The sequence below is a fragment of the Tiliqua scincoides genome, chromosome 1, assembly GCF_035046505.1.
Source record: "Tiliqua scincoides isolate rTilSci1 chromosome 1, rTilSci1.hap2, whole genome shotgun sequence".
Classification (NCBI taxonomy): Eukaryota; Metazoa; Chordata; class Lepidosauria; order Squamata; family Scincidae; genus Tiliqua; species Tiliqua scincoides.
Window position 1 is genome coordinate 134,756,694 of NC_089821.1, and position 19,916 is coordinate 134,776,609.

General features: G+C 44.5%; 2 protein-coding genes across 2 annotated transcripts; both read left to right on the forward strand.

Annotated features, from left to right (window-relative positions):
* The first annotated feature begins 346 nt into the window (after positions 1-346).
* TRIM13 (tripartite motif containing 13) lies at positions 347-6,040 on the forward strand. The gene is made up of 2 exons (XM_066637731.1): positions 347-498; positions 4,501-6,040. The coding sequence occupies exon 2, from the start codon at positions 4,507-4,509 to the stop codon at positions 5,731-5,733; it is 1,227 nt and encodes a 408-aa protein (XP_066493828.1). The 5' UTR covers positions 347-498; positions 4,501-4,506; the 3' UTR covers positions 5,734-6,040.
* Positions 6,041-15,016: 8,976 nt separating this feature from the next.
* On the forward strand, positions 15,017-18,968 carry KCNRG (potassium channel regulator). Its single transcript, XM_066622207.1, has 2 exons — positions 15,017-15,591; positions 18,716-18,968. Exons 1-2 carry the CDS (start codon positions 15,017-15,019, stop codon positions 18,966-18,968), a joined length of 828 nt encoding a protein of 275 aa, XP_066478304.1.
* The last annotated feature ends 948 nt before the right edge of the window (positions 18,969-19,916 follow it).

A 19,916-nucleotide genomic window follows, 5' to 3' on the forward strand; every position in this document is an offset into this window, starting at 1 on the left:
GGTACAGCAGAGGACAAACGTTGGGAATCACTGATAGACTGTATGTGTGTTGAGCGCGTTCCTCCCCCCCTTCTGCGATCTGGAAGCCCAGCTGAGGGAGAGGGGCGCAGCTGGAGAACTGGGGAACTGGGGTGCAGGAAAGCAGGCACCCTGCTCTGGGGCAGCCCAATCCTGCGCACGTCTACTCGGAAGGAATCCGCAGCGTGTTCAGCGAGACTTGCTCCCAGGAGACAGGCCAAGGCTGCAGCCTCAGCCTCAGCCCCGCCCACAGCTGTCGGCATCCCTGCGGGCAGCAGGCCACGCACAGCGCTTGCCTGCCTTAGCAACGCGAAGCCCAAAGGGCGGGCGGGGCGGCCCCCACTGCTGGAAGAGGCGGAGGCAGCTCGCTCTGAGGCCCGCCCAGGGAGGCGGGGGAGGCCGTCAGCGTCTGCAGGGAGAGGACTGTGGGCAGCCGTCGCGAGGCTTCTCTGGGTCAGCAGCTTGGAAAAAGGGCGGCAGGTGAGCCCCCGCGGCACCTGTGGGGAGGGCCACGTGCGCGGCGGCAGCGACAGGGGCCGCTTGGGGTGGAGTGACGTCACTGCTCGCTGAGGCTGTGACGTCAGGCGATTGTTCTGTCCTGGAACTGCACCTGTAGACTCGCGTGGGCCGCGCGCTCCTGCGCTCTCTCTCCCCGTCCTCCGAGTCGAGAGTGCAGCCTGCTGACGGGAGGCGAGGCCGCGGGAGCGCCCCTGAGCAGAAGGCGCAGCCCCGAAGCGCAGCAGCCTGAGCGAGCTCCGCAGTTGCGGCAGCGGCCCTCGTGGAGCGGAGCTGCGGAGGCCTGAGAGGTGTTTGTGCGCTTTTTGACGAGGCCCTCCGGGTAGCTCCAGCCGCTCTTGGGCCTGGAAGACGAGCAGTGTGCCTGTGACGAGCTGCAGCCTGCCCTGTGAGGAGCAGGACGCTGGCAGGACAGCAGAAGGCGCTGGCAGAACGAAGGCCCAGTCCACACACCAGGGCTGGTTCGCTGCCGCCTTTTGTTTCCTATGAACGTGCTGCTGGCCGGTCACGCCGGGGACAAGCACCGTCACCTGGCAGGATGGTCTTCTTGCTCTTCACAGGCACATACAGCTGTACGGAGCCACAACCTGTGGCTTGCTTGCTACAACCCCTGACTAAAATCCCGGGTTTCTCAGTGGTTTTCCTCGGTTTGCTTTTCATTTTTGCTCCAGGGAAGACAGTTCAAATAGAGACTGGAGAAATCCAGAAGTTCTGTCTCTAGGCCAGTGGTTCCCAAACTTTTTAGCAGGAACACCCACTTTTTAAAATGGCAGTCTGTTGGGACCCACAGAGCTTTATGAGACAAAAAAAAAAAAGTTGCACTTTACCGGCTGCTCAAGCCTCTGTTTTTATCTTTTCTACTGTGGTAATGGTGGTGGGGACACTGCCTTCTGGAATGTTTGTTGAGTTCCACATTCATCCTGATTCAGGATCAGATTTACATTCCACATTCATCCAGATTCCACATTCAGATCAGATCAGGACAAATCTGGTGGTGTTACATTCCCCTTGGCCTTCCCCTTAGAAGCGGACTGAGGCGCATTCACCTACTCACAGGAAGATGCACATGTGCCTCAGCTTCCGTACATTTTCCTTTTTAGCTGTCAGCTTCTCACTTTTGATCCACCAAAAAATTGGGTTGCAACCCACAGTTTGGGAATCACTGCCCTAATCAATGTGGTATATTGGTCTTGTCTCTTTCTGCCTTTAAAGGTTTTGCTGCAAAGGGGTTAGGTGGGTCAGGCACCAACAGAAGGCCCAAATTCAGCAGAGGTACACATGCATTGTCTCAGGTTCCTGAGCAAGCTGGAGCTGATACTGAACCCTGGGAAATTTGACAAATGTAGTAAACTGATTTCTATTATCTGGGAGTTCTTTGACACAGCTTATTTTCTTCTTATGAAAGACAATGGAGAATTGTGATCCCCCCCCCCATAGAAGCAGAGACAGGAATTCACGCTCTTTCAAACTCAGCTTATATTGTATGGGGGGAAATGTTTAGGTTTTTGCAGTTTTTAAGGCATGTTGCCCCTGCAAAGTCAATAAAAGCTAGAGTTGTTATCCCTATACTTAATGTTGGAACTGGGGTACAGCTGTAACTGCGAGTGGGTTGTAATAGCCTTGTAGTGTGGTTCAGCATTTTCCCATAGTTGGGGGAGTGTCAGGTGGTCTGAGAGAGAGAGAATATTTTTACAGCAGTCCTTAGTTTAGCTACCTTTCTCCCCTTCTTGAACAATCTAGTTTTAATTGTATGTTAGGAATATTCAATACGTCACAAACAGCCTTTTATTTATTTATTTGACTTGTATCCCACTTTTCTCCCAGAAGGGCACTCAAAGTGGATCAGATAACTATTAAAAATATAGAGTATAACTAAAAACTATGTAATACAAAGTAAATAAAAAATGAATATCAGATACAATGCAACTATTAAAAGAATAGCCAACAACAGTCAGTCCCAAAAATAATAACACATAAATACAATACAGGTGGGTGTCACTTAAGATCAGGGATATGTTTTCCAATCCCTGTTTTTGTGTGATTAGGTTGTTAAGCAAACATTCAGCCCAATCTAGTGCTCTGTTGTGTGAACAGACACTCCTTGGCAGGCGCTAGATGACTGCACAAGCTACTGGAGATAGATTGCTTAGTCATTAAGAGTCTCTTGGTTGTGTAGACACTCTGCTGCAGGCTATGAGAGACCTGACTGCCTCATTAAGAGCCTCTTTGTTGTGCTTTGACCACCATCATATATGTGGTCCTAGGCACACACGCCTGTAATACTTTTGTATTTTAAAATACTGCAGTAGAAGTTGACTCTCAGACTGTTTCTTCCCATGTGGTCAGTTTATATTGGTAACTGTTTTGGATTTCCAGCAAAATACATCCCTCACAAAAAGTACCATCTGTTGCAAGGCAAAGATAAATCTAGTTCACATGCCCCCACAACACCCAAGCCAATGCTAATCTGAATGCAGCCACAATTGTACTTCATTTAGTTTCATTCAAACATGATTTTATAGCAGGGATCTCCAAACGTTTTGGCCAGAGGGCTGCATCAAATATCTGGCGTGGTGTGGAGGGCTGGAAAAAAATTTAAATATAACATTTATATAAATAAATTAGAGATGGAACTTAGACAAGTGAATAAATGAATGAATGAGCTCATTCATTCATTCATGAGCTCATTCATTCAACCTCTCTGGCTCTCAGAACACCCTCCAGACACAATCAGAGCACAGTTCTGGTCATGTTCAGTTGAGTGGGCCAGAGGCTTTCAGGGGACAAGAGGTTGGCCACGGGCTGGAAAGAGGCTTGCTGTGGGCAGGATCTGGCCCCCGAGCCGGGGTTTGGAGACCCCTGTTTTATAGGGATAAAAACTTGTGTGAAATAGATATTCCAAATTAACTTAAAGCCATGTATGTCTGTCATTGCCCTGGATAGTGATTGAGTGGTGCAAGCTGAAAGGGTCTGTGTGCAGCACAGTGTGCTTCTGCATTCAGTTGAGGGCTGGTTTTGGGTGGAGATAAGACATATCTCCAATCCGGCCCGTGGAGAGCCGCCAGTCTCCAATGAGCCTCTGGCCCTCCATTGACTTGCTGGAGCCCGTGAGATGCCCATGCAGAATTGACAATAGGAAATGGATGTATTGGATGGCACCAGTTTTTTTTTACTTTTCCATTAATTAACTGTTTTTTCTCTCACCAAGAGAGTGAGCAAAGCAGGATGTGTTAAAGTACATTGTATATGTATTTGCTTTAGTGCAACCAGGAAACTGTAGTTATGGTATCAGCTGTGTTTGCAACATGATATGCATTCACCAAGAACAGTGGGCTGTTTTCAGGTATGGGGGGCTCAGTATTGAAAAGCAATTTTTAAAAATTCTGTATTTACAACACCTTCTGCTTTAGCTGGATGATTTCTTAATTCAGTGATTAAAGTCCAATCACTGTCCAATCACTGTACCCATACCCTGGTATCATGGCAACCTCTGGATTAGATTTCTGCAGTATAATGTATGCAGGACTGCATTTGACTCTTGGAAACTTTTGTCCATCCAAAATACTGCTGCTAGGTTATTAACCAGAATTGTCTATAAAGAGCATGCCTTCTATCGCATAAGCCTGTCCAAACCCTATTTTCATGTAAGGCAGCTTTGTCCACTACCACCGGTTTTGTTGTAATGCCCTGTACCTGGAATGCTCTTCCCAAAGAGAAAGTGCCAATTCTGATGGCCTTTCAACATCTGGCAGGTGCCAGATGTTCCTTCCAGCATATGGATTAGTTATTTTATGGCTCTGCTGGTTTTATGATAGCTGCGACCTCTCAGGTTCTATTGATTGTATTGTTTTCTTTTTGAATCATGTGCCTTACCAGAGCTTATGCTGGAGGGAAGCTAATAAATATGGTTCTACTAACCAACTAAATAAATATGGTTCTCTCAACTGTTGTCTCCTTTTATTATAGACTGCAATGGAGCTCCTTGAAGAAGATCTTACCTGCCCCATTTGTTGTAGCTTGTTTGATGATCCACGAGCATTACCTTGTTCACATAATTTCTGCAAAAAATGTTTGGAAGGGATCCTAGATGGAAATGCCCGGAATGTTATTTGGAAACAGAATCTCTTTAAATGCCCCACCTGCCGAAAGGAAACTACTGTTGCAGGAGTCAACAGCCTTCAGGTCAACTATTCCCTAAAAGGGATTGTGGAGAAGTATAACAAGATTAAGGTAACAACAAAAATGCCTGCATGTAAGGTACACAGTGGTCAGCCCCTCAACATTTTTTGCCAGACAGACACGCAGTTGATTTGTGGTATCTGTGCAACTCGTGGAGACCATATAAAGCATGTGTTTTGTTCTGTTGAAGATGCTTACTTTCAGGAGAAGCATGCTTTTGAGAAATTATTTCAGGGATTTGAAATGTGGAGTTGTGAGGACGTACGTTCTCGACTGGATACTCTGGAAAATAGCAAACGGAAGGCCCTCCAGATACTGACAAAGGACTATGACAGAGTAGAAGATTTTTTTAAGAAATTGCAGTATACATTGGAACAAAAAAAGAATGAAATACTTTCAGACTTTGAGACAATGAAGCTTGCAGTTATGCAGACATATGACCCAGAAATCAATAAACTGAACACAATCATACGAGAACAACAAATGGCTTTTAAAATTGCAGAAGCCTTTAAGGATGTGTCTGAACCCATCATATTTTTGCAACAGATGCAAGAGTTTCGAGAGAAAATTTATGTGATCAAAGAAACGAGATTACCTTGTCCTACAATAGAGATCAAATCCACAATCAAAGACTTTGATATTAGCCAGTGGGAGCAATATAAGCTTGCAGACGTGGACAAGCTTTCTTTACCTCAGGAAAAAAACTCTTTTAACCGGACAATTCTTGCATTCTTTTCACACATGCTTATTGTGACTGGTTTGCTTTGCTTGTTTATCATTGCTGCAGCCCAGATATCCTGTATGGACTCTCTAGCTGGCACTTTCCAGCATTGGAAAACTTTTATCTCAGAATTTGGCTTGAGGCATCTGACAGACACAGCAGAGATGACAGATTATGCTCTCTTCTGTTGGGAGAAAATGACTGATAGTGCTTCGGTCCTAAGTGAAAAATGTGTAAACTATACACTTGTGGTGTTGGATAATGTAGCACAGTTTGTGTGCAAATATAAACTTTTGTAACTACTGCACAAGAAACTAACTCAGGAAGTGATTGCTTCAGAGTTTAAAAGACAAGTACTGTGGACATTGGAATTCATTCTAATGGAATTTGGAAATAATCTTTTTTTCTTCAAGAACTGGTGCTGTTTTCTGAGGTTCATGTATCCATTTGCTGAAATTGGCACATTATGATTCTGAAAGAATCTGACTTTTAAAAATGAAACTATTATGCCCCTTGTTATCTCTCTTGCTTTTCTCAAAATTAAAGATTCGTTGTATGTATAATGTGTATGTATGTACAAGTAAGATATGTGGAAAAAAATAATAAATGACTCTCATGGAATCATGGAATGTTAGAGTTGGAAGGAATTTGAGGTCATCTAGTCCAACATCTGCTTATTGCAGATGACATCTCTGTCAACTGGCCATCCAGCCTCTGTTTAAAAATCTTCAATTTGGCAGGCTGTTCCAGTGCTGAAAGACTCTTTCAGATAGGAAATTCCTCACATCTCACCTAAATAATCTTCCCTATAGTTTTGACCCACTGGTTCTAGACCTGCCCTCAAGAGCCACAGAGAACAAGTTTGAGAGCTCTTCAGAAATTTTAAGGCCTTATCATATCTCCCCTCAGAATGCTTCTCCAGGCCAAGTACACCAAACTCTTTTACCCGTTCCCAGATTACTCTATTTCCATGCAGCTCATCATCTAAGGCTGCAATCCTAACCACTTTCCTGAGAGTTAGCCCCATTGAACAAAATAGGACTTACTTCTGAGTAGACCTGGTTAGGATTGTGCCCTTAGTTGCCCTCCTTTGAACCCGCTCCAGCTTATCAATGTGCTTCTTCAAAATGTGGTACCCAAAACGATACAGTATTCTAAATGAGGCCTGACTAGTGCAGAATACAGGCAATTATTTGTTGTGATTACGCATCAGTTTTTTAAACAGGGATTTTTTTAAAAATTGGCCCTACCTTTAGACCTGAAATTTGCCCTGTGAACAATACAGGGGTAGACCTTTTCAGAGCCACAGTTGGTTTGACTGTTCATTCATGTCATCTTGTAAGAAAAGGGCAGAAATTTGTGTTTTGGGGGGTTTCTTATAGTTCTGTTCATTCATTCCCCCCCCCCCAAACTAAAATGAAAACTGCAATTTTGGCTTCATATGGTAGGGTAGAGTCTAAGTTTTGTCACTGAGTCAAATTTAAAGCTTTCAGGTACAAATAAGCACCTATAATTATGTTTTGAATAATTGATGCGCAAACACATCTAATGTCATTTTCCTGTCTATTCTTTTCCAAGCTGTTCTCCTTTGTTTTTTCTAGGCTGTCTTTTTACCTTGATGGATAAACAGGGTTCAAAGAGTGGGGGTGGGTTGGGAGTTCTGCCCTGTTTCATATCAGAGGTCTCCATCCAGTAATTAAATGTTAATTTAATTAAATTAAATTAAATGTTATTGACAAGCAAACAAAGGTCAAGAAGAGTAATGAAGAATTCTGTCTCTAGCTCATTTCAGCCTGCTGTACAGCCTGCTCCTTATCTTTCATGCCCTGTAATGAGCTAGCAAAGCTCCTAATTAGCTATTGCTGCCATCAAAGCAAAGAAAAAATTAGAATAGAATACTTTATTGTCACTGTACAAGTACAATGAAATTTCTCCAACCAAGGACTTCTTACTCCAGAAAACTCAAGCTGAGGACTTGGACCTGAAGGTCCTGGACCAGTTAACTTTGTACTCAGTGAAACCATGGGTTTTGTTTTTGTTTTTAAACAAAACAGGCTGAGGTAGACTTTTTCAGGATCTCCATAGGAATTGAGAGTCAGCACCTTGGATAGTGCCAAAAAAAGAGAGACCTGTGTGTTTGTCTATGCATTTCAAATTTGAAATCAACACCTTGAAATTGTTCCAAAGACATATGTCCCCTTTGTGGAGGTCCCCTGAACATGTCGTAAACGTGCAACTTCATAAAGTTGTGCAAATGCAGCTTTAGTAGAAAATGGGTTAACTCAGCTGTTAATGGGTAGTCCAGCAATGTATTTACGTTTTTGCAGCTACATCACACTTATTTACAAGTGGTGCTGCCAAACTAGGTCTCCTATCCTATATTTGTGCTTCCAATATAAAAAATAATTCTGCAGGACTTTACATGTGTGTCAGTTGAATTTCATCTTGGTATGGACCAAATGATCAAGCCTGTCAATAATTTTGAATCCTGATTTGGTCTTCCAGGGTATTAGCCATCCCTCCCCACTTCCTGTCTGCACATTTGATAAGTATTCCCAGCACAGGACTCAAGACACCCTTGTGGCACTCCACTTGTTACCTCTTTCCAGACTGATATGGAATCATTTATTAGCACTCGTTGGGGACAGTTGTTCAACCAGCTTTGACCCACCTGTTAGTACAGTAGCCTGTTTCAGTACAGTAGCCCAAATCCACAAGTTTGGAACCTGTGGATTTGACCCAATGCAGGTTCCAAACTTGCAGCGGGAGGCCCCACAGAGGACATTCCAGATGCAATTGGAGATTGCGTCCAGGAGGTCTTCTGAAGCACGTGGAGGCCGCCTATGGCTGTCCCATGATTCAGAATGCCTGCCAGAACCTAGTTGAGCGAAAAACCAGAAGTGCCTGTTAGAAGGCTCCAGCAGGCATTCTGAGGTGCGGAGAGGTCACATGCAACCTCTCTGTGCCTCAGAACATTAGGTCTGACTTCGGATCTCATTATCAGCTGTTTTTTGCATTCATGGGCGTTCTGAGAATGAAACCCCCCTGGATGCTAAGGGTGGACATGTCCGAGCATTTATTTAGCCCATATCGTATCATTTTTTTCACATGAGAGATTTTGTAAAAGGCTTTGTTGCAATCTAGGTATGCTATGTCGGCAGTATTCCCATGATCTGCCATATTAGTTGCTCTAATTTAAAAAGGGGATGAGATAATAATTTCATATAGTTTGTTTTGGTTTCCTTCTAGTTACAGGATTAAAACATTCCACATCAATATTCTATGCCAAAGTTGCACCAACATTGCTGCTGTGTGAGTGTAACAGGTAACACCATGCTGGTGCAACCCTTCCAGTAACTCTGCCAGCACCCATAGTAACTCTAAGAATAGCCCACCAATCATGAGTAGTATGTCTGATGTCAGCCCAGTGTTGGTCTGGCATTGGCTCAACATGCAAAAAACCAATCACTACAACTTACTCATTCCCAATGCCAGCAAGCAGAAAAGTGCCACTAGGATGAACCTGGTGGGGCAGTGGCAGGCACAAGTCCACTGAACGGTCACTACTGGGACAGGATTCCTCAGCAGCCCACAGGAATGGATAACAGCTACAGCACTAGTCCTTGCAGGAGTTACTGAGTTGCAGATAGCAAAAGCAGAGACCTGTTAGGAATTTTAGCACCCAAGGTTCAAATTCCCATATGCCAGCGGTTCCCAAACTGTGGGTCCTGGATCTACCAGTGGGTTGCAGGAATGGGCAAATCCAGCACAGCTTGACTTGAGTTGAGTTATGAGTCTCCACCTGCAGCTAAACTTGAAAATGAGTGCACTTCACAAGGGCACTTTCCAAACCTTGAAAAATCTCAAGTTTCAAGTTGTTCCTTTTAAAAACCCAGCCGTAGAAAAAAACGGGACTGCTGCTGGGGGGTGAGGGTGGGACAGACCACATGAGAGCAGGGAAGGAAGCAGCAAGAGGGAGGAGGTTTATGTGTAGTTGCTGGGAGGTTTACCCGGTTGACCACTCAGCAACCAAATGCCAGACAGAATAAGTGTGTTCAAGTATGGTCTCAGTGGGCACACAGGCTAAACTGGGTGAATGCACTTATAGCAACTGCTGCTACCTGGTTCTCCAGAGAGAGCTGAAAGTCCAGGAGAACTCTCAGGCTGCACACCCATTCTTGTAAGGGGAGTGCAACTCCTTTCAAAGTGGGTAGGTGATTCAGTGCCTACATGGAGGATTTCTTGACCAGGAGAACCTCTGTCTTTTTAGGATTTAATTTCAGTTCATTTGCTTTCATCCAGTCCCTAATGGCATCCAGACAGCACCCCAGGACTTGCACAGCTTCCTGAGAGCGGGATGGCAAAGAGAGATCGAGTTGGGTGTTATTCTCATATTGGTGGCACCCCACTCCAGATCCTCAGATTATCTCTTCTAGTGGTTTCATGTAGATGTTGAAAAGCATGGAGAATAGGATAGATCCCTGTGGCACTCCTGTAACACCCCAAACAGTAAAGGCCAGGGTGCTGAGCGAGCGTCTCCCAGCATAACCATCTGGGACCAGTTAGACATGAAACAGTGGAACCATTGCAGAGAGTGCCGCCAACTCCCATTTTGGCCAGCTGATCCAGGAGGATACAGTGGTAGATGGTGTCCAAAGCCGCTGAAAAGTCCAGCAGAACCAACAGAGATGCACTACCCCTCAGTGGCATCACTAGGGTTCGCGTCACCCGGCATGGGAGGCCAGCACATCGCCCCCATGCAGTGGACTGGGTGACACCCCGGGGTGATAGGCATGGTGGGGCATTGCCCCACCCCCTCTGGTTTTTTGGCTGTACCTTTTGATAGAACACAAATATTTCAACATGGTTTGTTTCATTGCATTCTGCATGAAATTACACATTGATTGTTATACAACATGATGGTATTATTCCTCCAAACTGTGATTTTAGTGATTTTGGTCACTAGTGGTGTCACCCCCCCCCCCAGGGTGTCAACTTATTAACACCTTATTGCAGCAGTTCTCAAACTTTTAGCACTGGGACTCACTTTTTAGAATGACAATCTGTCCAGGACCCACCAAAGTAATGTCATGGCCAGAAGTAGCAACATCAACCAAATTAAAATAATTATAACTAATTAAGGTAAAACAAATAAATAAGGGGAAGCCAGCCCCACCAAATGAATTTTCTCTGTAGCCTGCCTGCAATACCCCCACCACTACCCCCAAAATCAGTAAGGTTTTCAACTCTACCCAATGCCCAGTTCAATTTAACTTCTTGTGTTTAAACCATATTACTGTCAGGATCTACCTGGCTTTGCAAGTCTAAAAAAGAAAAAAGTTCACCTTATCAGCTGAAGCCTCCGTTTTTACAGGTCCAACCTTGTTATAAACAGATTTTTTATACACGGATTTGACTCAACACAAATGGCCACTGCAAATGAGAAGGAATGTGCTGATCCCTGGAGAAGGGAAAAAAGGCACCCCTTTAAAATCAATTTTAAAAACTGCTTGTTACTATTGTAGGGAGACAGTCACGCAAGTGATTACAGGTATAACCTAATTATCCACAGATTTTTCTATCTGATGAGAAGTACCCTTTAAATTAAAGGAAAACAGTCCTTTAACAATAGAAGGTAGCTGGTTGACAATCCATCAATCATTTTCTCTCCAGCTTCACTCCTCCCTTCCCCCTAAGCACATGAAAGAAAGCTTAATGGCAGTGATTATCACCTTCTCCATTCTTTCTCGATCACTGCAGCTCCTGGGGAAGGGAGGGATTTCTGCCTCCTAGTGAAGCCCAGAGAGAGACTGATTGCCTCTGTGTGCATTTGAAAAGGTCAGCAAGGCTGTTTTTAAATCACCAGAGCAAAAGGACTTTGTTTTTTAAATTGATTTGCTTTAGTGCATTTTTTGCCATCCAGGTGAGTCCTGGGAACGGAACCCTTGCGAATAATGAGACTCAACCTGTATTCTTTTTAGTGGGGGGGGGGGGGCTGCCTTCTGGAGCATTTGTTGAACTCACTTTCATCAGATGGGGACCATTCTAGTGACCTCAGCTTCCCCTTTGCCTGACCTGAACACGATCCAAGGCACGTTTGATCACTCACGAGTAAACGCAACTGCGTGGCTTAGTTTCGCTTTCCATAGGGCTCAATACATACGCCAGCTTGGAGGGAGGGACCTCCTTCTCGGGTGTTTGGGGGGGGGGCTGTGTTCATTGAATCAGGACCATTCTGGTGTCGTGTTGGATTCCTCTCAGCCTGTCCTTTTTGATGGACTAAGGCAAATTCATCTACCTGCAAGTAAACATGTGATAGAGCTCAGTTTCACTTTCCATAGGGCTCCATGCTTTTTTGTTTTCTGGGTTTTGGGCCATAACTTTTGATGGAAAGGAGATATTTTAGTTTCTGGGTTTGTTTTTTTTCCATTGCATTCTGCTGTAAATTCTGCATCCAACTATATATGACAAGATTGTATTATTCCTAACCACCACGATTTTAGCGCATCACCCCCCCTGTGCACATCAACCGGTGCGGCCTGTACCTCCCGCATCCTCTAGTGACACCACTACTACCCCTATCCAATTCATGAAGAAGGTTCTGTATCAGAGCGACCATGGCTGTCTCTGTTCCTAAACCTGGCTTGGAGCTGGAGTGGAAAGGGTCCAGATAGTCCGGGAACCCCTGGAACTGGGATGCTCAATCACCTTCACCAAGAAAGGAAGATCGGAAACTCATCGATAGTTGTTTAAATTGGTGGAATCCAGATATGGATTTTTAAGGAGGGTGTGCACAATTTCAGTCTTCAGGATGTCGGCATCACTCCCTCCCACAAGGATGAATGAGTTCCAACCAATCAGTCCTGCCTGTGCATCTCCTACTAGCCAAGGGTCAAGCTGGCAAGATGATGGTGTCAAGTTCCCAAGAATCTTATCCATATTCTCAGACTGTATAAGTTGAAAAGAGTCCCTAATGGTGAGGTTGGCAGATATCGTAAGGACTGCTACCAGAATAGTAAACCAAGGAGCCATCTTGGCTCAGCGACAAGGCTGAGGCCATTCAGGAGCAATCTGATCCAAGGATCTAGCTGACTCTTCATACAAGAGCATCAGATGAGTCATCAGTCCATGCAACAGGAAAATTCCCCAGAGCCCTTAGGACAGGGGTGCTCACACTTTTTTGGCTCGAGAGCTACTTTGAAACCCAGCAAGGCCCGGAGATCTACCAGAGTTTTTTTTACAATGTTCGCACCATCATAACATATAACATTTATGTGTACAATGTATGTTGGTGTACCTTGAGCCCCACTGAGTATAACAGGACTTACTCCTGAGTAGACATGTCTAGGATTAGGCTGTGAGGCTGCAATCCTAGCCACACTTACCTGGGAGTAAGCCCCATTGAGTACAATGGGCCTTACTCCCAGCATTTCCTCCCAGAAGCACCTGAAGGGGGGGTCGGCACTCCGCGATCTACTCATTTTGCCTTGCGATCTACCGGTAGATCACGATCCACCTATTGAGCACCCCTGCCTTAGGAAATCATTCGGATCCATCAGTCTATGTGTTTGACCTGTTTTCCTGGGGTGATTAACTGATGCCAGTCTAAAGCTCATCAAATAGTGATCTGACCATGATAAAGAAGGGATTTTAGGGCCTAATCCAATTTTGCAGCACCAGTGCAGTCACAATACAGCCCTGAGGTAAGGGAAAAATGTTCCGTTATCTTGAGGAGCTTTCTGAGACTATCTCTCCACAACAGCATGAAGCGTATGCCTCATTGGCATGGTTGCACCAGCACCACTGGCACGCACTGTCGCAAACATGCCAAAAGGCACGTTTGCAGGCCCTAGCACCAGGGCTCTCGCTTTTATTAGTGGTACGACATGACCAAACTGCTTGGGTGCTGCCAGCTGCAGGGGGAGGCAACAGATTAGCCCATCACTGCACCCTTGCGTGACTTACATTTGGCTGCTGGTGGGGCTTGCAGCCTAATCTAAGTCACGGGTGTGCACATGGCAATGGCAGCAGGTGACTGTTGCCCACCCCGTAGTCTCCTGTGTGCCTGGTAGGGCTGCAGCAGCCCAATGTTGCCCCCCCAGCCCATAGCCCAGTGCAGCAGTTACCCCCTGAACCCCCTTAGTTACACCACTGGCGCTGTTTGACAACTAACTTTAAGTAGTTTTCTAATTTTCTGCTGCCCCCCTCTTCTCTCTCTGTCTGCTCTTGTCTTGTCTTACAATCTCCAAGCAGACTGTCAGTTGTTATGGGAACAAGAAGGGAAAAGAAAACAACTCCAGGTTCTCTAGTTAGGCTGTTTTCATCTCTCTCTCTTCCTCTCTCTCAATCAATCAATCTCTCTCTCCTGCAGTGCCACTGCTAGTGGGGGTGCAGAAGACACCGGGTGATGCACTCAGACTTGGGTGGGTGAGTTATTGCATTATTGTTTATATTGTGGTGTTTGTTTTTATTTAAAGTTTAAAATTTTAAGCCGCCTTGGGCATCAGTTGTGGGCAGAGAGGCAGGGTATGTATAAATAAATAAAGTTATTGGGGTTAACCCAAGCCTAGTGATGACATTGCATTTATGACATTGCATATGATATTGTACCATCTACCACCGGGTAGATGGAAGTCTGGGAAGGCAGCTCATCTGAGAGAAGGAAAACTCTGATCCCAAACCTCCACTGCCTTGTGGCTACATCCAGTTATGGAAAAGGCTTCAGGAGTCAACCTCGAGCCAAAATCCAGAGCCGGAGTCCCTGAGGCAGTTCATGGCTGAACACAGTCACGTTCTGGCAACCCCTGCAACGCCGCTGGAACCAACCGTATTGACCTCTGCCTTTCCATTGGACCATTTCAGCAACATGGAGAGGGGGGATTTGCTGCATGGGTAACAGTCTCTCCTCCATAATTACTTTTACCCAGGCTTCACGCACTGGAGAGGACACTCTGTTCCAGAACCACCATTCAGAGCGCGATACCATAGTCTTCCAAGACTGAAGGATGCCAACATGGATGATATTGTAATTTATTCTGTATAGTCTGGTATGGGAGGAAGTTCATCATGGGGGTGATACAATGAACTCTCGCACAGGTGATGTAAACCCCAGTGATGCCTCTACTCTGCTGAGTATTTAATTTTAAAATAGGCTGAGATAATTTTTGTATAATTATGTTCACCCACATAAGTGTCATTTTTTGTAGTTATTAACAACCTTATCACTGCATTTTTAAAAATTCTGTATAAATGTCCTACCCAGGATCATAGTGTACCCTAGGTTTGGATGGTATTCTTGGCTTTCAGGATCCAGGATATGTCCAGGTAGCTGGGCTTTCATCAGTAAACAAACAAACAAAACAGTATCTTTATGATTTGGTAACCAAGTGATCAGCCTTATATACAAAACGCTATAATGTGTGTTCATGGTACTTGTTGCCAAGGAATCGTACACCTGCCCAGCTCTTTTCTCCCACAACACAAAACACACAAAAGTGTATTTGCAAGCAGGATTTGCTCCTAGCTCTTGTAGTTTTAAGATATATCAGTTGGCAATTCTGTTTCTCTGTGGGAACAAGAAAAATGAACAATCAGGATGTGGTCATATTGAATGTGGGTGGACTGAAATTCACAACTTGGCCTTCGACATTACAGCAATTCCCAGAATCTAGGTTGGCAAGGATGCTGAGAGGCAATGACCATGAATTTAAGCTGGTTAATGGCCAGTTCTTTGTGGACCGTGATGGGGTTTTGTTCAGCTACATTTTGGACTTCTTAAGAACACTTCAGATTTCCTTGCCTAGTGACTTCTCAGACTACCAGAGATTGCAGAGAGAGGCTGCCTTCTATGAACTTTACTCAATATCTAACCTTTTGAGCCAGAAAAGTTTGTTGAGGCCAAAGTCGGAGATCTTAGAAATACAATTCCTGCTTCAAGGATCTCAGACTTTCTTTCGTTTGTTTGGTTCATGCAGCATAACTATTGATGCACTGGCTGGGCGGATTACTGTCTTTTCAGAACAGCTTGGAGGAACAACTTGGCAAAGAGATCATGTCCCTTTACAGAAGTCACTGATACCCCTTTCTTTGGAGAGGCCCTCCCATCATGATCTTATTTTCCAGTGTGGCACTGACTACAGCAATCAGTCTGTAGCAAGGTATTTTTTACATCATTTCTAGGTATTAAGTTAAATATAAATTGCATGCATACTGTTATTTCTGAAATTACTTGGACTCTTGAATTAAAAGTAAAAAGAGTATGTTTCAAAAATGAGTGTGATCTGATCACTGCACTCATCTACAGCTCTATATTCTATGTACTTTTAAGATCTGTGTTTCTAACCCTACTTCTTGCTGACTGTTTTCCATTATATTGCTTTCTGCTTAGATTCACTTGTGTAAATCAGCTTATGTTGCTTTCTGCTTAGATTCACCCTCTTCCTAATAATGACAGTGCATTTATAAGCACCAAATAGTCATATACACAACTAGTTGTTTTGCCAGATTCCAAGGCCAAGCTCCGCTTAGAGCAGTGTTTCTCAAAAGGTGGGTCAGGACCCACTAGGTGGGTCACAAGTGAATTTCAAATGGGTCCCCATTTATTTCAATATATTAAACTTGATGCTATCCTGGTGGGTGACTGCATTTGGGGAAATGTTACAGACCTGTACTTTTTAATGAGCTATGTATATTCTTTTAACAATGATAGTCAATGGGACTTACTCCTGGGTAGGTGTGGGTAGGATTTCAGTTTAGGATTGTTAAAAATGTTCTTGCTTGATGACATCACTTCCAGTCATGACATCACTTCCAGTGGGTCCTGACAGATTCTAAAAAGTGGGTCCTGGTGCTAAATATGTGAAAACCACTGGCTTAGAGAATTATGCCCACTTTCAGCTAATTAGCTCCCCTTCTTTCCCCAAGAATGACCCTAGTTCTGCCCTGCAGCACTGCTGGACCCCACCACCAGGGTAGCTCACCTGTTTAACCTGCAGAGGTCCTCCTTCCTCCCTCTCTTGCCAGCAGCTCCTACCACCACTATAGCAGCACTTTGGCCCTCAGCAGGGCTTGGGCATGGCAGCCAGACAGCAATCTCAGTGTCTCCAGCAGTCTCTAAAGTCCATTCCCCAATCAGTCCAGCTGCTGCAGCCAGTTCCATTAGCCATGTCTCCAGTCTGTCCTTCCTCAAGCTTTCCTTCTGCTACCCACACCACACTCTCTCTTCATCAGGTGTTTTTATGCCTGAGGGCCCTTTTGCCTTCAAGTGGCTGCAGCTGTGCAGCACACTCTCTCTGCTGAATGCCCAGGCCTTACCTTAAAGGGGCCACTGCTGACACCACATCCTACCTCCTCACCAGATCTTCAGCGATTCCAATACACTAGTTTCGCCTACTACCAGTGCAATCAAAATGATCAGTAACCAGCTTGTCATAATTGTGATATTTACCAAAAGGTGAAGCTCAAAATGACAGGGCATAATCCTAACCTAATCCCCTGGGAGCTGGGGATAAGAATAGGCCCTCAGTTTGGCTGTACTTGTCGTAAGAGGCGACTAAACAGCCACCGGGTAGATGGGACTCATCAGCCTGGGAAGGCAGCTCATCTGAGAGAAGGAAAACTCTGATCCCAAACCTCCACTACCTTGTGGCTACATCCAGTTATGGAAAAGGCTTCAGGAGTCAACCTCGAGGCAAAATCCGGAGCCGGAGTCCCTGAGGCAGTTCATGGCTGAACACAGTCACGTTCTGGCAACTCCTGCGACGCCGCTGGAACCAACCGTATTGACCTCTGCCTTTCCATTGGACCATTTCAGCGACGTGGAGAGGGGGGATTTGCTGCATGGGTAACAGCCTATCCTCCATACCTACTTTACCCAGGCTTCACGCACTGGAGAAGACACTCTGTTCCAGAACCACCATTCAGAGCGTGACACCATAGTCTTTCGAGACTGAAGGATGCCAACTCAATCCTAACCAACTTTCCAGCATCAACGTAAGAACAATGCAGCTCTGAGGTAAGGGAACAAACATTCCCTTACCTTGAGGAGGCACTATGATTGACCCCCAATTGCAGGATGCAGCATAAGCCCCATTGGCAGAGCTATGTCAGAGCTGAAAAGTTGGTTAGGATTTGGGCCTTAAAAATATACAGTGGTCAGAAAGGAGGAGGAGCCAACAGTGGATGAACAGACATGTCCCCAGGAGCTCCTGGGAGACAGTTTGTTTTCCCCCAAATACTGCAGGTCTGAAGAGGACCTGAAGATCTTTGTTAGGAGAGACAAGATCTTCATCTGTGCAGATATCTGCAAACTGAAAGCCAGACCCTCCAGGACCCATTGGAAGTGATGTCATGGCCAGAAGTGACATCATCAAGCAAATTAAAATAAATAATTATAATTAAAATAAAAGAAATAATTAAATAAGGGGGAGCCAGTCCTGTTCCACCAAGTGAATCTACTCTGAAGTAAGTCCTATTGTGGTCAATGGGGCTTACTTTCAGGAAAGTGTGGGTGGGATTGCAGCCTGTGAGCCCAATCCTATGCATGTTTACTCTGAAGTAAGTCCCATAGTAGTCAATGGGGCTTACTCTCAGGAAAGTATGATTGACTATCATCAATCATGAGTATGGTCGAGGCCTGTGAGCCCAATCCTATGCTCCTGGCTTCGTTTCTGGCTCAATAGACACTGCTGGGAGGGAGGCAGGGACCTCTTTCTCCCTTTTGTGTTTTTGGGGTCTGCACTCATTGGATCGGGACCACTCTGGTGTCATTGAATTCCTCTCAGCCTGCCCTTTCCGACGGACTATGGCGAGTACGCCTACTCGCGAGTAAACGCGCGATACGGCTCACTTTTCATAGGGATTCATGCATTTCCCCCCTCTGGTTTTTTGGTCATAACTATTGAAGGAAAGGAGCGATTTCAATTCTGTTTTTTGCATTGCACCCCGCTGGACATTCCGCATCCAACGGTGTATGGCATGACATGGTAGCTCTTAATGCCGTAGTTTTCACGCGTCACTCCCCTGCGCACGTTCATCACCTGCTGCAGCCCATATCCCCCTAGCGACGCCAGTGCATCTAAGCATCTTCTACGAGTTCTTGAAGATGTTTTCATTTGGTCAAGTAGCTAGCAGGTGACTTTTTAATAACTTTATTATCAGTTTCTTAATGTTGCTTTTTGCCTTTAGGTCTCAAATATAGAACACTTAAATTCAACTAAAGGCAATATACTAAAATGTTGAAATAAGATTTATTAGCACTAATGTATTTTCATTTTTTTAAAGGTATGTTTCAATAAAACCCGATCACAGGAAACTGATTAATGGAACTAATGTTCTAGGTCTTCTAGTGGATATCTTATTCAAAGAAGGATTTCGTCTAGTAAATACCAGGACACTTTCAACTGAAGAAAAAACTGAATGTTACTGTTTTGAAAGAACAAGACAGCCAGATGCCCTTAACATCAGTGTCAGCCAAGCACAACAAGACACTCCTGTACTGTATACAAAGTCAATACAGGCACACAAACGGAAATGAAGTCTCTAAAGACTATTGTGATGAGGGTAAGGGGTTATAATTGGGGAGTCAAATATTATTTTAGATAGAATGAAGAAGAATGCATAAATTATAAATTATAAATTTATAAAGGATACTGGGAAAGTGGAATTAACAGTATGAATGTTTTGAGCATAACATCAAGAAAATGTATTGTTTTGATATGATCTTTGCTTATGTTACTGTAATAGCTTTAGGTCTAAGTAAAAGTTCTGGTTTCTGTGATGTAAAAATGCTACAGAAGGCTTAAGTGTTGAAGTGTGAAGACAACAGAGTAGGGGGGAAATAGTTAAATAATTCTGACCTTGGGAAGGAGATAACAACTGAGTGCTAATTATGTTCCCAGGTGCATCCAGTTTGCTGGAGAGCCAGCTCCATGTGGAATGTATCAGGATATGTGGAATGTATCAGGGATATGATTGGGTGCTGGGCGGTCGGGACATGAGTCAGCAAAACTGGCAAGAACATGAATTGGTAGATCCCTCATGGGGGTCTAAGGGAGGATGACTATAAAAATCAGTTGTTAGTGAGAGACGCTGCTGCGTCAGGCGGAAGCCACTGTCTCTCAGACATCAGCTCAGATCAGGCCATGTAAGACCTTGGAAAGGGAGGATAGAATTTAAGTAGAGTAAAATAGATAATTTTGTTATATTTTCGGCTGCAGTGATAACATTCCCTAGAGCATGCCTTTGGATAGCTCACCTCCTTGGCAGGGAGTGACACAGCTCCTGATGTACTAATTTCCTCTTAAAATACAGGTTGAGATTAATTATTCACTGGTTCTAAGTACTCACATGGATGGCAAAAAACATACTATAGCAAATCAATTTAAAAAACAAAGTTACTTTGCTCTGGTAATTTAAAAACAGCCTTGCTGACCTTCGTGATGTAAGATAATAGTCAATCCATCAATCAGTCTTCTGCTTCACT

Coding starts and splice junctions, on each gene's coding strand:
- TRIM13 (XM_066637731.1), top strand. CDS start 4,507: ATGGAGCTCCTTGAAGAAGATCTTACCTGCCCCATTTGTTGTAGCTTG.
- KCNRG (XM_066622207.1), top strand. CDS start 15,017: ATGAACAATCAGGATGTGGTCATATTGAATGTGGGTGGACTGAAATTC. Junction 15,592..18,715: donor AGCAATCAGTCTGTAGCAAG/GTATTTTTTACA, acceptor ATTTTTTTAAAG/GTATGTTTCAATAAAACCCG.